A 15,478-nucleotide genomic window follows, 5' to 3' on the forward strand; every position below is an offset into this window, starting at 1 on the left:
TGTACAGACAGACACACCTGGCTTTTTACCTGGGTACTGGGGATTTGAACTCAGGCCCTCATGCTTGAGCACTGAGCCATCTCCTCAACCTCCTCCTTTTGAGACAGTCCCCAAACTTGCTACATCCTTGAGGATGACCTTGAACTCCTGCTGCCACTTCCCCTGACTATGGAGTCCTGGGATCACAGGCATGGCTCAGTTCAGGTTCTTCATGAAAAAAATGTTTCTGAGATTTTTTTTAAAAAGAGCTTTAAGAAAGCCTTTCTTTAATTACATTTTTGTGTGTGTATATTTGTGTGTTTGTGCTTACGTGTACCATGTGTAAGCAGTTGCTTGTGGAGGTCAGAAGAGGGCAGGGCGTCAGATCCTTTGGAGCTGGAGTTACAGATGGCTGCGAGCTGTCTGACCAGTGCTGGGAACTAAACCTGGGTTGTCTAAAAAGCTGCCAGTGCTCTTACCCACTGGACTGTCTCCCCAGTCCTTCAGGAACATCGTCAGGATCAAGTCAAGTTCACCTTTCTCTCTGATTTTGAACACACCTGATGTGGAATACCACATAAAGAGTTTCTCCTCTGTTCCCCAAGTATTTGACAAATATGAAGACCGCGTTTGGTTTTAGAATACACGATGTTAGCTTTCCTTGTCGACTTGACCCCACCTGGAGTCGCCTGAGAAGAGAGTGTCAGGGAGGGATGGTCTACTGTGATTTGGTCTGCTGGCATAGTTATGGGGCGTGGCCTTAGTGAAGTTAACTGACGTGGGAAGACCCAGCCCACTGTGGGTGGCCCCATTCCCTAGGCAAGGGTACTCGAACTCTAAGACAGTAGAGAAATTGAGCTGAGCTCAAGCAAGCGAGCAGACATGCTCATGTCTCTCTGCCGTGGGTATCGTGTGACTAGCTGTTTGAGGTTCCTGCCTTGACACTGGCAAAATGAGTTGAAACAAACCCCTTCATTCCCTGAGTTCCTTTTCGTCTGGGTATTTTATCATAGCAGCAGAATGAAACTAGAATAAAATATGAAAATATTTTTATTGTGGCTTTCAAAAATAAAACAACAACAACAACAAAACCAATCTATTTTTGTGCTTTTTTTTTTTTTTTGGCTCTTTCCCCACCTAGGTGTGGCTGGCTGCAAGGCCAAGAGAGAATGACAGTGATGAGGTCATGTGGGTAGACAGAAGGCAGGGCACCAGAGGAGAAATGAGTCTCCGTGAACCACATGGAAATGGAATACATCTTCTTTGGGGACTGAGTCACAGGTCTATCCTGTAGCCAGAGACTGGGGAAACTAAGGTCGTTCAGTTCAGCAGGATGGACAATGTGGAAATTAGAAACCGGGCTTCCAAACCCAGCTCCTGTGTTTACTGAGTGACTGTAGGCAGGCCAGCCAATTTCCCGGACTCGGCATCCTGGTCTGTGAAGTGGAGGAACGAAGGGCTTGGGGAAAGGATTAATTCAGAAGTGTGTTGAGAACTGCAAAGTGCCGTAGACATGTTGATCAGGATTACAGAAGCAATGAAATTGATTGGCATTCTAAATTTATTATAATAAACTCAGATATAAATTCATTATACTGTGGTCAAGTGCTCTAAGCTTCCCCTTTGCCCTGTGGCTCTAGTTGGGTTTCTTGGCACACAACTGTATCCACAAGGCTAGGAGTCTGGGTTATAGACATATTCTTTATATACCTGAGTGTATATACATTTATAGATATTTTTTAAAAAATCCTCTCTCCACACACTCCAAAATACATTCTGTACAAAATATTAATCTAGAAAGCCAAACAACCAAGCAGCCATTTTTAGCGTGCTCTAAAAGTCCCTGGCTTACTGGAGAGTCAGACTGACTCACTCAGGATCACATGAGCCCTGGGACAGTGTGTTTTCTAGTTCTTTCCACCCGACTTAACAAACGACAGACTCTGGCTAGACTTGTACGCCTCCTTTTTCGTCTCTTTTTCTTGGCCTGTCTTCTGGGTGACTTTCTTGCTTCCAACCTTCAATGAGCAAAAAGAACAAAAGCACAAAATTTGTCAATGCAGTCAGAACTCCAAATGGCCTGTGCATTTTTTAAAAATTTACTTTATTTTATTTTTGCGACAAGGTTTCTCTGTAGGTTTGGAGCCTGTCCTGGAGCTAGCTCTTGTAGACCAGGCTGGTCTCGAACTCACAGAGATCCGCCTGCCTCTGCCTCCCGAGTGCTGGGATTAAAGGCACCACCACCACCTGGCTAAATTTGCCTCATTTTTAATTAAGTGTAAGTCTATATGTTTATGAGCACATGCATACATGTACAGGTGCCTGAGGAGCCCAGAGGCAGCAGATTGTCCCTGGAGCTGGAGTTCTAGGCATTTGTGAGATTCCTGCCATGGGTGCTGGGAATTGAACCCTAGTCCTCTGCAAGAGCAGTACATGCTCTCAACTGATGGGCCATCAATTCCAGACCTTTATGCAGTTTTTGTTTGTGGAACAAAGTAAAATATGTATGCCTACAGATATGAACAAGGGGGTGCAATGATTGCACACTGCCACGCTCCCCAAAATAAGCCTCATGCGTGAGTGCATCCTTGCGGCTCGCAGTGTGCGGACTGCTTTTCTTCCCTCTGTACTGGACGCCGTCTGTTTGAAAATGAGAGCTGTGTGATGGGGGCTGCCCCTAGGGTGGGGTGTGTCCAGCATAGCTGTCACAGGACTGAAGGTGTCCCTCTGGCTCTGATGGCTTGACAAGAGAACACGGCAGACTCTTCAGGGGGCCCTCACTCCTTTCTGAGTCCTTCTCACTCCCTCTGCAGGGGACACCATGGTAGCCACAGGCCTGATGCTGCTCCCAGGTCACAGCCAGGCTTTTTGGATGATGGTGGCTCCAAGGATCAGGGTTTACAGACTCTAGCTGTTGTTCACTCTCTTCCTGTCACGTGACTGGGAAGAGGTCTGCAGTGTGCGTGTTTGTAGTCAAGTAGACGTGTGTGTGTGTGTGTGTGTGTGTAAACAGCATCCGGTCCTCTCCTTTGGTTTTCACGAGACACCCATCTCTGTTTCCATCTATACATCTCCCCATTTGTGGGTAGGTCACCACAGTCCCAGAAGCCCTCTTGCACACGACCCTCAATGTTCTGTGGACACCTTGGCCTTTTGAGTTCCTATCTAGCAGGATGCACGCTTCCTGCTGTCTCCTTCACATATGACTGCAGGCATTAGTATACACACCCCCCCAAGGCAAATGGGAGCTGGCTGGTAATGGTGAGTTCCAGCTGTCACTATGCGACACCTCCCCCAACTTCCCACCGACAGTCTCTGTCAGATGGAGACCAGGCTTGGGGCCTGTCTTTCTCAGAGACTTTGGAGTCATTCTGGGAAGGTTTATTATTATTATTTTTTAATTACGTTTTATTTGTTTGGGTGTGTAGGCATGTATGTACATGCGTGTGCATGTGTGTGTATGTGTACATGCCATGGATATAGTCAGAGTCCAAATTGCAGGAGTCTGTTGTCTCTACCTTGTGAGTACTGGGGACTAAACTTGGTATTAAGTGCCCTAACATTCAGAGGTGTCTCTCCAGTCTCTGGAAACATCTTGACAGGAACGCTATCTCTTGATCCCTTTGTGCTTTAGGACAGCTTTGAAATTATCCTCAGGAGGCCCAGATGAGCGGCAGATGGGAGCCTTCTATGTTTGTTTTGTTTTAAATAATTGTATTGTTTTATGAGTGTGAGTGTTTTGCTTGTAAGGATGTGTGTGCCCCACACGCATGCCTAATACCTGACAAGGTCAGAAGAGGGTGCTGGATGCCCTGGAAATGGAGTTAAGATGACTGTGAGCCCCCATGTCGGGGTTGGGAATTGAACCCCAATGAGCTGCAGAGCAACAAGTGCTCTTAACCAAGGAGTCAACTCTCCTGCCCTTGTTTTGTTTCCTTAAGACAAGATTTTGCCAGGCAGTGGTGGTGCACACCTGTAATCCTAGCTCTTGGGAGCCAGAGGCAAGTCGATCTCAGTGAGTTCAAGGCCAGCCTGGTCTACAAATCGAGTTCCAGGACAGCCAGGACTATTACACTGAGAAACCCCGTATTGAGGCCCCTTCCCCCACAAAAATATGTAGTCCAGGTTGGCCTTGAAATGGTAGATAGCCCAGGCTAGCCTTGAATCCCTGATCCTGCTGCTTCTACCTCCAAGTGCTAGGATTACAGACCTGTGCTGTCTACTATACCCAGCCCTTGAATATGTTCTGAGAACCTGCATTCAGGATTCATTCAGGGGAGGAAAGCCGGTACAGAAGGCCACTCAGCCACTATTGACCTGACACCCAGGGAGGAAGCAACCAGACAGCAACCAAGATCTGTTCTTTATGTTTCTTTTTTTTTTTTTTTTTGATTTTTCGAGAAGGGTTTCTCCGTAGCTTTTGGTTCCTGTCCTGGAACTAGCTCTTATAGACCAGGCTGGTCTTGAACTCACAGAGATCCGCCTGCCTCTGCCTCCCGAGTGCTGGGATTAAAGGCGTGCGCCACCACCGCCCGGCTTGTTCTTTATGTTTCTTTCACTGGGGGTTTCAATAAAACTGCCACCTTCAGGTGGTTCCCAAATGCCACTGCCCGAACCTGTTGTGGCACCAGAGCCAGAAAGATGTTTATTAAAAATAGAGTTCCAGGTCCAGGTGGTGCCACCCCCGTGTCTGCCAAGAGTGGGGGAAGAAGGGACTTTTGGTGTCTATTTGGCTTGACAAGGGAAGGGCCAGCAGAAGGCAGGTGTGCTCACAGACCTGCGCAGAGGAGGTAGCTGCCAACTTTAGACCGGCTGATGTAAATAGGAAGGGGCAGAGCCCTGGCAGAGCCCAGCCCGAGATGGCCTTCAGACAGACAGCACCCAGTGTTCAGTCTGCCATCTTTGGGATCACAGTCCACACCCTAAGGGACAGAACCCAGACTGCAGCAGTGCTGCCCAGGTGGAAATTACACACTGGGTCGGCTTTTTCTGGCAAACCGCAAGGCCAAGCCGTTCCCAAGAAGCCACAGATGCCTTAGCCGTCTCCCCACATGCCTCTGTGGCCTCTGACTGGGTGGGACCCCTTGAAAGAGGCTCTGGAGCTCTGCCTGCTGACCTTTGCCTTCCCAGAACTTTGGCCAAGGTAATTATTAGCCCTTGCATCCGCTTAACAAAAAAAAAAATAGTTCCGAAGCTAAGCGAGGAAGGCTTGTGAGTGTTCTGATCCGGTTCCCTTGTCAACCCTTCATTCATTATCACCTCTTGCTGACACTGTGGCTATCTTTCCCTATGCTCTCTCAACTCTATGAAAATGTCATGTATGGTATTCATGTATGCATACATGTGTTATGCACGTGCGTATATATATATACGTCAATGCTAAGAAAGTTTGTGTGCATATGTGTGTTTGTGTGTTTTCATGTATGCGATTTACACATAAAGAATTTATGTCTGCCCCCTTGGAGGTGACATTGCCCCTTTGGGGATGTACGATTAACCTCCACACCTGCCCTCATCTGCCACATCCTAGGCTCTCAGCTCATATCTGTCATAGGGTGGAACCTGGTGTTCACGCTTCCTACCCCACGCTCAGCAGTGTGGTAGCCCAGCCTAGGCAATCAGCAGGTCTCGAGGAGATGTTTTACAACATAGAAAACTAGAGAAATGTCTACTTTGGCATGTAGCCCACAAACAATGACAAAAGACTATTGGCTGCAAGGGAGGGTGATGTGGGATTCCCCTCTGTGTGCTGTGAATATGTTTTATTGCCATTGGTTAATAAAAAAAAAATGCCAGTGGCTTAACAGAATAGAACTAGGTGGGAAAACTAGACTAAATGCTGGGAAATACTAGGCAGAGTCAAGGAAAAGCCATGTAGCCCGGCCAGAGACAGATGCCGGAGGAAACTTTACCAGGTAAGCACGCAGGGTCAGAAAGCACAGGGCGAACCTTGACTCTTCCCTGAGGAGCCACACCCACACTTGAGTATGTCTGACCTAACCTTTGTGCTGAAACCTACGTGAAACTCTCTGTACTAAAAACGAAAATCTCCAATTCTGCTTTATAAACTGGCTTGTCTTGAAGTGCTTTTCATCACTGATGCTCTGCATTCTGGTTTAGCCTGAGTCGAGGTCCCTGGAGCTCAAGAGAACTCTTCAGGCTGTCGAGGGTGATACTCGTGTGTGTGTGTGTGTGTGTGTGTGTGTGTGTGTGTGTGTGTGTGTGTGTGTATGTGTGTGTGTGTGTCACTACAGGATGTAAGATGTGTTTGTGTGTGTGTCTGTGTGTGTCTGGGCACTGAGGCCAGGCCATACTGGGGGGTGCTATGCCTCCTTCATTTGCACCCCTGAATCTCTGACAGATTAACCTCCCCTTTCGCGTACAGAGGAAGTGCGTCTCTCCCCAGACTTCCACAAGCTCGCCTCTGCTTTCAGCAAGGCAGAGTGCCGATTGGGGCAATTCCAGGAAGGGCTGGATCGCAACTGCAATGGTTTGGTCTATTGAAAATGTCAAAGTCTTGATTCTCAGCTCTTAAAAAAGAATATTTTAGGTGGTGTTCTCTCGGAATTGGAGAGAAATGCTTACCGGAACTGTGGTAAGTTTACTGGCCCGGAATACCCAAAATCTCCTCATTAACTGTGTGGCTGGGAACACCTCGGTCTCTGAGCCTCAGACCCTTGTTCTGTGGGTGAGGTTAACCCCCGCCCCAGAGGTGGGGAGATGCCATGCGCTGCTGAGGCTAACCGGTTCGGTTCCTCTCTTTCCGGCTCACCTGGAGATTGGAGTTCTGCATCTTTTTCTTGACCACCTCTACAAATATGCGTCTCTTTAACACAAAAAAGACAGTGACAGCATTTAGTATAGACTTGCATTGCCTTTTGCGTCAGGGAGAATGGATTCCTCTCTATTTTAAGATGCTGTTCGTTTGGAATGTTGGGCTTGTTTTTTGGAAGTGGGGGCAGGAAGTGACACATTTGCTTGCAGTAGGGGTGGTACTGCTTTGGGAGTACAGGGGCTCCTGCGTAGCGGGTTAGGGATCTCTGATTAGATTCTTGCTTGGAGGAGACTGGCTGGCTGAGGGCTCTCCCAGAGAACATAGACCCTTTTCAGGGAGCAAAGTTGCTTCTGCTGGTGGCAGGACCATGCAGCACAGTGGGACAGAGGACTCAGGGGGGCCATACGGTGCAGGCCTAAGGAGACCACAGTGACTGCCCTGCTCTCTGGGGATCACCTGCGGGGAAGCCATTGCCATCCCAGTCCTGCAGGCTGTTCAGATTCAGAAGTGTCGGCCCTGGTGTCTTCCAGAGCCTACGTGGAAGAGAGACCCTTCAGAGGTTCAGGGGTACCAGAGGGAGGGGTAAGCTGGGACCTCCTGGTCAGCAAGTAAGCCCAAGGTACTGTTAGGGACAGGGAGTTCCCAGAAAGCTCTGAACGCCCTAAAGATAGCCACCTTTAGGGCTCTGGGTGGAGCAAGAGGAAGAGAGATTGGGTGAACTACGGACCAGGAGCCTGGGTCCTTCCTAAGAAGCTGGGAAGGAGGTGGTGGACAGACTTTTGGGCTTCTGTTCTTGTTTCACACATTTCTCAGAGAAGCTAAAAAATACCACCACCCAAACTGCAAAGCAAAATACATCTCGCGAGCCAGCTGAAGCACACCTGTTGGCAGCTGTTGGTGGCAGCTGCTTCTGGGTCTCCCACCTTGACACCAATCAATACCCATTGGTGGACTGCCAGAGAAAACGGTGCCCAAGTCCGTCCCAGCTTTGTAATGAAAGCACATCGCTAAGAAAATATATCCCCTGTTCAGTGTTCGGGACATACGTAGACTAAATTACTAGTTGTTGTTGTTATCTGAGTTCAAAAGGCAGAGGGCGTGGCTCTGTAGTAGAGCATGCTCCCAGCAGGCAAACGGCCCTAGGTTCTACCCCAACACTGCAGAAGAACAACCACCCCGCCATGAAATTCAGCTGTAACTGGGTGTCGTGTTTACTTTCCCCTCCTGCTCTGGCAGCCCCACCAGGCTCTCCCCAAGCCCCATGGAGGGAGGGGGTGGGGGCTGTCTCCTGGGACAGGCAGGGTGAATGCCTGTCAGTCTCTTCCGAACTCTCCAAACAGCTGTGCCCGGAACTCTTTGAGGCCTGAATTTAGCTGGCAGCTGCCCTCTGGGTATTTTGTACTTAGGGGGCCTTGAGCTTGCAGTTGTTCAATATTTATCACGTTGGGGCTGGAGAGATGGCTGTTAGGAGCTCGGACTGCTCTAGTTGGGTTCCGAGGGTCCCTGTTAGAGGCTTAGGACCAACTGCCTGAAACTCTAACTCCATGCCTTCTGGCCTCTGCAGGCAACTGCACATCTTGGCCCACCACACACACACACACACACACGAACACACACTTGCATGCACACACACAGGCACACATGCACACAGGCACACACGCATATGCACACATGCAGGCACGCACACACATACACGCATGCATGCATGCATGCACACACACATGTGCACACTCACCCCCATGCACATGTGCACGCATGCTCACAAATGCATATGCACACACACGACACAAACCTGGCTTAAGGGGCCTAGGCTTGGACAATGACCACTATCTAGGGTCTGCAGTATTATAAAGTGGCCATTTAAAACTTTCCTTTTTCTTACTATCTTTTTTTTTTTTTAAGTACTAGGGATGGAACCCAGGGCTTTTCATATGCTAGGCAAGGACTCTACCACTGACCTGCAGCCCCCAGCCCTGGTTTGGGTACCTTTCTCTTTCCCTGTTTTCTCCTCTTTCTGCTGCAGAACCCTTTACCCAATTCAACTCCCACGAGTATGTGGCATAGAAAATGCATGTAGTGAAGCCATTCTGGCTAATGTGGGGTCAGAGGTGTCGTCATCCTTCCCATGGAACCCAAGGACTCTGAGGAACCCTAGCTCACTGCTCCGGAATCTGTGAATGAAGGCCAGCTGGCAGATAGCCACGCCCTGAAGGGCAGAGCCGGGGAGCTGGACTCAGGGGGATGGGAGGACATCAGGAGCTGCTCTCAGGTGTGACTCCATGGACGCGGAGTTGCTTTTCACCAAGTTTTCTCTTGGGGATGTAGTCCATTATGTCACAGGAGACCCTGCTCCAGGGGAATACGCTGGATGGCCCTTATTCTGAGGACACTGGGAACTGCTCATGTACTGTATTAACTGGGGACCAAGTGGGATGTATCTCTACTTCCTGGCTGCCAGGAAGCCCGGAGTGAGACGAAAGTTGATGCAGGTGTGAGGGCTGCTATAGTGGGGAACTTTCATCTCCATCCTGGGTCCCACTTTGTACCCCTTGCCCTTCATCCTTAGGATGGAGGTCCTGGGATACCCCCACTCTCCCACTTTCTTCTTTTCTCACGACTTTGTCTCTGAATCCCCAGGTCATTCAGTGTCCAAGATGTTTTGTCCCATCAGTCAAAAGTGCCCTGGGTTTTCTTACACTTCGGGACCCTGGGTTAGACACTTGCCTGTCTCCTAGGTCCTCTGTCCAAAGTGCCAGTAGGCAGTGGGCAGAGTGAAGCTGGGAGGGAGGACGGGGAGGGGTGCCAGTGTCCCTGGGCAGGGTGGGCTGCTGTTCATTGCTGTGGGGCTCTCATCCTTGCCAGGACAGGCTACTGGGCCTGGGGCTGCCCGATCTCGCCGCTTCGCTTCGTACCTGCCTCTCATTGTCTTTGAAGGGACAGCTGCAGGATGCCTCTTTTTTCTCTTGAGCCTCGACTCGATCCTGAGTGAAAATATCAGGTGAGGGAAAGAGCGTTTAGTCTGTCCTGTTCCAGCCTGGGGTATACCTAGGAGGGCTTCTGGGAGATGCTATGTTTCACGGCCCAACGCTCTCAGAAGAGTCACGTGGGAGGGTGGAACCCATTCTTCAGCACTTTCCCTCCATCCTCCACACCACGTATCTGCATCTTACGTTCCAGCCTCCATCCTCTGGCTCTCAATCCATTCCCATCCAATATACCTACTGACTTGTTTCATTTTTTTAAAAAAATTTAATTTGTTTATTTATTTAGTGTCTGTGTGAGCCATGAGCTCATGTGGTGGTTAGAAAATAACTCAAGAGAGCCTTTATTTAACAAGCCAACCTCGCCTGCCCAACGTCTACTGGTTTCTACTCCTTGGCCACAGTGGGAGAGAGGCAGAGAGGATCTGGACCATATCTGGGCCCACGTTGATTTTAGAAAGAAGTGAGTTGATTAAACGGAATAAGGATGATGGCAGTGACCAAAGGTATCACTGGACATCCTACCTGCTCAGGCTTTATGCCCGCACTCTGGTTGAACCCCGTGAGCCGTGCTCTGTTTATATTCTTATCCTGAAGACATGGGAGGGGCTGGGGGCTCCGGCCTAGCTGAGACTGCTCCTAACAGCAGCGCCCGAGCCCCCTGGGCTGGGATTTGACAGGCTCAGCCTGGAAAGGAGTGAAATTTTCTCCCCTGGCTAAAGCAGCCACTGATAGCAGCTGTTCTCACATTTCCAGGCCTGACAAAGCCCGGGAAAGGGCTCACAGGCTTCTCAGAGGGCAGCTCCCGGGTGTTCAAAAGCTTTCTATTGAAAATTCCCATCTGAGCCATTCACGGAAAGTATCTGCTCTTTCTTGGCTGAGGCCCCAGCTGCATTCACCAACTAGAAAAGACTGCTTTACAATAGGGCTGCCAGCCCTCCGGGAGCAGGAAAAGCCTTGGGGTTTGCTGGGCTCTCAGCTGTGCAGGGGGCAGAACCAGCCCTAACCGTCTGGAGTTGCCTTTCTCTCCCTGTAGGTCTGAGTTTTCTGGGGCGCTGCCGGCATTCTGCCATATACCCTTCCCCACTCTCCTGTAAAGTGGGTCCTGTTTGCCGCTGCCGTAGTTGAGAAGCCAGAGACATGGGATGGTCACCTACTTGTCGCTAGGTCTCAGAGGTGGCACAGACCCTATGGTTTGACTCCAAAGTTGACCTCTTCATTCTGAGACGGGCGCCTTATCCGGGAATATGGAAACGGAACAGGACTGAGCGCAGCCAGGGGCATTGCCACGGTCCGATTGTCCCGCAGAGAGAGCTCTGAGGACCCAGGCTGTGTGTGTGTCCAAGATGGGGGTTTTCTTAGTGTTTCATTGCACAGTTGAAGGTGTTAATTTACAGACAGTCAAGCCCCCCTCAGAAAGACAAACAGTGAATGCTGTCCCTCATGTGTGCCTCCCGGGCTTTCTGTAGACACAGATTATAAAATTGAGTATGTTTATATGACACGAGAGTAGGACCAAACATGTGTAGGGGACCAAGGGGCTTGTGGGATTGAGAAGAGGGATTATGGGAGAGAGTGTGTGTGCATAATGTATAGTATTATGTTCAGGAGAGTGTCCTCATGTAACCCGGTGCCATGTGCAAGGCCTATACATCAATGAAAGTCAAGAAAAGAAAAAAAGGGTGTTTTAAAAATACACTGGTGTATGCATGTACATGTGTGTGTATGTGGTGTGTGTCTGTGCATGTGTATGTCTCTGTGTCTGTGTATATGTGTGTGTGTGTGTGTGTGTTTGTGTGTGTGGTGTATGTGTCTGTCTGTCTGTCTGTCTGTTGTGGAGCAGTGTGGTTCTGAAGCTCCAGACGGGAAGTTTTCCTCCCCTGGGCCTAACCAGTCCGTCTTTATGATATTACAAAGGAGACTTGGAAAAATGTTAAGCCTCCTTGAGAAAAAATTAGATGTAAACATTTTCTTAAAATATTTATTTTCCTTTAAAACCCCTTCCCTTAAAAACAGGGTTTCACCAGGCGGCTTCAGAATCTCAGGGAACACCTGCCCTGCCTCCTGAGTGAAAATATGCTCCTAGGATGGACAGATGACTTCGAATTTCTTTTCCCTTAGCAAACAAGAGTCTCTGACAATACATAGAGTCACAGGCCTGTTATGACAAGCAGAGCCCTAGAGTGACACCCCCACCACCCTGGCAATCAGGGGAGTGTAGAGGTCACAGGGGCCCGTGAGGCTGAGGGCGTGGTGGGGGTTCTGTTCTGTTGCTGGGCTGCCTAGCATTGCGGCCCTTTGTCAGTCTCGGTTCTCTTCTGAGCCTGCCGCCCCAGGCTGAGCCCCTTGCAAGCTGTGGAATGCAGCAGGTGCAGGATGGAGTAAGCGCGCACCCAGCAGCAGGCATCACGTGACCCCGGGTGGAGCGTGACGTTTATCAGCTCCACGTGGCCGTGCTGCAGCTCCATCTCTCTCTCTCCAGACTGTAAAGCCCGAGAATTTGCAAGGCTCCAGCCCTAGCTCTGCGGGGACCCCCGCTGCAGGTTCAACTGGACCGGTCCAGGTCACCCACGCAGGATGTCTGGTGCCAACGGGCTGGGCGGCCGCATTGTGTGTGAAGGAGGCGGCTCATGAATAATGCATGCGACACTGATTATGCAAATCTTCAAGTTCTTAGATTTTTCAGCCAGCACACCACAATGGGCTATTGGGGGGCCCTCTGAGGTCCTGTTATGTGGTTTTGAGTCTGATCTCGAGGACCTGGGCTGCCAAGTCTCAGGGGGCACCTTGGGAAGAAGTGGGCACCCTGGCAAGTTCAGCCTCTTGTCATTGCTTCAGCTGTCCTGGCATGGCTCAGTGCCAAAGGCCCCTGTGATCTGCCTAGGGTAGCCCCTGGCACACACATGTGGAGGCTTGTAATCTTTAATTCAAAAGGATGAGTGTGCAAGCAGTGTTTGGGGCTGCTTTCTCTGCTGGGCAGGGCTGGGCTTCTCCAGTGACTCTGCCCCTGCCCCCAGTAAAACTTCCTGGATGGGGAGGGGCATCTTTTGATGTCCTGGCCTTCTCAGAGCTCACCCCAGCCCCACAGTGTCACATGCATGTTGACGTACACAGAAGAGTCATGTGTGTGTCTATGCCAACACAGACGCATACACTGTTACAGTCACACATATACAAGTATGTCCATTGTCATGAATATTTGCATGCTTGCACACAGTCATATACATGTAAACACTCATATATATATGTATCTATACATACATATGTGAGTGTGTACACACAGTGCACCCACACATAAACATGCAGCTCCAAAGTTGAAAAAGATAATCATTACAAGGGAATCCTGGGGGGAGAGCCCAGCATACAGTACAGGAATCAGGGGAGACGCCTGGGGCCATGGTGCAGCCCTATTTACCAGCCACTGTGTGAACCCGGGCCAACCTCTCAACCCTCTGTTTTTACTGTTTTTTTCTTATTCTTTTAGACAGGGGCTCATCTCATGTGGCTCAGGTGGGCCCCCAAACATGGCTATGCACTCTTAACCCTCCTGTCTCTCTCTCCTCCTGAGTCTGGGCTGGCTGGCTATGTACTTTTAACCCTCCTGTCTCTCCTTCTGAGTCTGGGCTCACAGGCAGGCATCACCACACCGGGTTTATGCAGTGGGTTTATGCAGTGCCGGGGATCTGACCCAGGGCTTTGGGAATGAATGCTCGGCAAACACTCAACCAGCCGAGCTACGTCCCATCCCCAGCCCTGGTCTCTCAACCCACTGAGGCACCATTTCTTCATCTGGAAAAAAAAAATCAGGGCCATGGCCCTCACCGGGAAGGCCCTTTGATGACGCTAGTATACGGCCACGGCTGTAAAGTGGAGATGGAGCCGTGGGCCTGACCCATCATGAAGAGATGGTGGCTGTGGTTAATTTCCTTGTTAGTCTGATCCGAGCCTGAGGTCTGTTCTGTCCTAGCAAGAGCTGAGGGGGCTGCCGCGGTGGCTCAGAGGGTGAGGGTGTCTACTGCCAAGCCCGACAACCTGAGTTTGATCCTCGGGACCCACACGGTAGAAGGAAAGAACTGGCTCCTCAAATTGTCTTCTGACACCCACACGTTCACTGTAGCACGTGTACGCCCATGCACAGACAGTGAAATAAACAGATGCAGTTAGAAACAGCACCAACAGACGCTGTTAACCGGCGAGGTTAAGAACCTGCTTAACATCTCAAAGCAGGTGGTGGAGAGCAGAGTGCTGAGCCCAACTAGGTTTGTTGGCTGGAAAAGCTATTCTGCCACCTTCTGCACTGTGGGGGTCTTCCTGGGATTGTTACAGCATTTCCTTTTTCTTTTTGAGGCGGAGTTTTCTGTGTAGCCCTGGCTGTCCTGGAACTCACTCTGTAGACCAGGCTGGCCTTGAACTCACAGAGATCCTCAGGCATGTGCCCCCCACTCCCAGCTGTCCTTTCTAAGGGGCCAAATGGCTCACCTTCTGCTGCCTAATGGCCCTGTTGAGCCTCCTCTCCTGGTATAGCTGCTCCTCTGTGCGCTCCAGGGCCTCCTTCAGCAGCGCCTTCTCCTCGGCTTCTTTGTAGACGTCATCCTCCAGCTTTGCCACCTGCGCCTGGTACATCTGGATGGACACCTTGCTCTGCCTGGGTGCGTGGACAGACAGAGTGCCGTTTCCCCTTAGCGTCCCCACTCGCTATCAAGGCCCCAGCCTCTCTAGATCCTTCCATATGGAACTGACTTCTGAGACCATGACAAAGACTTGGGGATGAGAGGGCAGAACACACTGGACATGGACAGCATTGAATGGCTCAAGATGGCCAGCCTTTCCAGTGCTCTAGGGTGCCGGTGGGGACCTGCAAGTCTGCGTGAAATCAAGGTTCATGTGTGTGTGAATGTGAGCACGCATGTCTGGAAGCCGGAGGATAAACTCAGGTATAGGGCCCTTGTCTTGTTGAAGGCAGGATCTCTCTGCTGCTTTTCTGTTTTGTATGCCAGAACAATGAACCCCATTTCTGCCTCTCACCTTCCCACAGGAACAATAGAACTATAGACACCCCTGCTACTGTTCGTATATGGATCCTGGGGATTCAAACTCATTTCCTTGCCATTGTGGGACAAGTGCTTTTGCCTATAGAACCATCTCAAACCTTTTATTATCGTGAGACAGGGTTGCATGCTACCCAGGTTTGCTTTGAACTTTCTGCGTAGCAGAAGATGGCCTTGAACTCCTGATCTTCCCGCCTCTACCTCCTGAGTGCTGGGATTATAGATGTGAACAGACTCTGTGCCAAGTTTTATGCACTGGGATGGAACTCAGGGCTTAACGCCTGCTAGGCTCCAGGAGGTCATGTCCCCCAACTGGTGTTTTTCCTTAATCTGCATCCCGGCCTCTGACTTGTCCTAGCCCAGGCAGGGACCACAGGCAGTGGCGGTACCTGAGCTGCTCCAGTTCCTGCTCGCATCCTCGCAGGAGTTCCTCTTTCCTCTGAAGCCGGTTCTTGAGCTGAGTGATCTTATCAAACACCAGGTCCAGGTCCTTCTGCCGGAGGTGGTTGATCCTCTCACGCTCTTTGGGTGAGACGTGTTTCAAGTTCACATGGCCAGACATGTCCTTGATGTTCATCAGGCTGCCAAGCGTCTTGCTCATGTCCATGTACTGCAAGGAGATGGGGTGCTGGTGAGGGCAGCGCTAGGGGCTGCCTGGAGGCCATTGGGAGGCTGGCGTTGACTCTAGCACATTC

General features: G+C 50.3%; 1 protein-coding gene across 1 annotated transcript in view; it reads right to left on the bottom strand.

Annotated features, from left to right (window-relative positions):
- Positions 1-1,524: 1,524 nt before the first annotated feature.
- Fhad1 (forkhead associated phosphopeptide binding domain 1) overlaps positions 1,525-15,478 on the bottom strand; it is a 114,421-nt gene continuing 100,467 nt past the window's right edge. The window contains exons 28-32 of the mRNA XM_075944925.1: positions 15,173-15,393; positions 14,215-14,380; positions 9,667-9,735; positions 6,752-6,805; positions 1,525-1,997 (exon numbers count right to left, since the gene is read on the bottom strand). Coding sequence (XP_075801040.1) covers positions 1,887-1,997; positions 6,752-6,805; positions 9,667-9,735; positions 14,215-14,380; positions 15,173-15,393 — 621 coding nt within the window. The 3' untranslated portion in view covers positions 1,525-1,886. The remainder of the gene's footprint in view (positions 1,998-6,751; positions 6,806-9,666; positions 9,736-14,214; positions 14,381-15,172; positions 15,394-15,478) is intronic.

Source organism: Microtus pennsylvanicus, chromosome 13 (genome assembly GCF_037038515.1).
Source record: "Microtus pennsylvanicus isolate mMicPen1 chromosome 13, mMicPen1.hap1, whole genome shotgun sequence".
NCBI lineage: Eukaryota > Metazoa > Chordata > Mammalia > Rodentia > Cricetidae > Microtus > Microtus pennsylvanicus.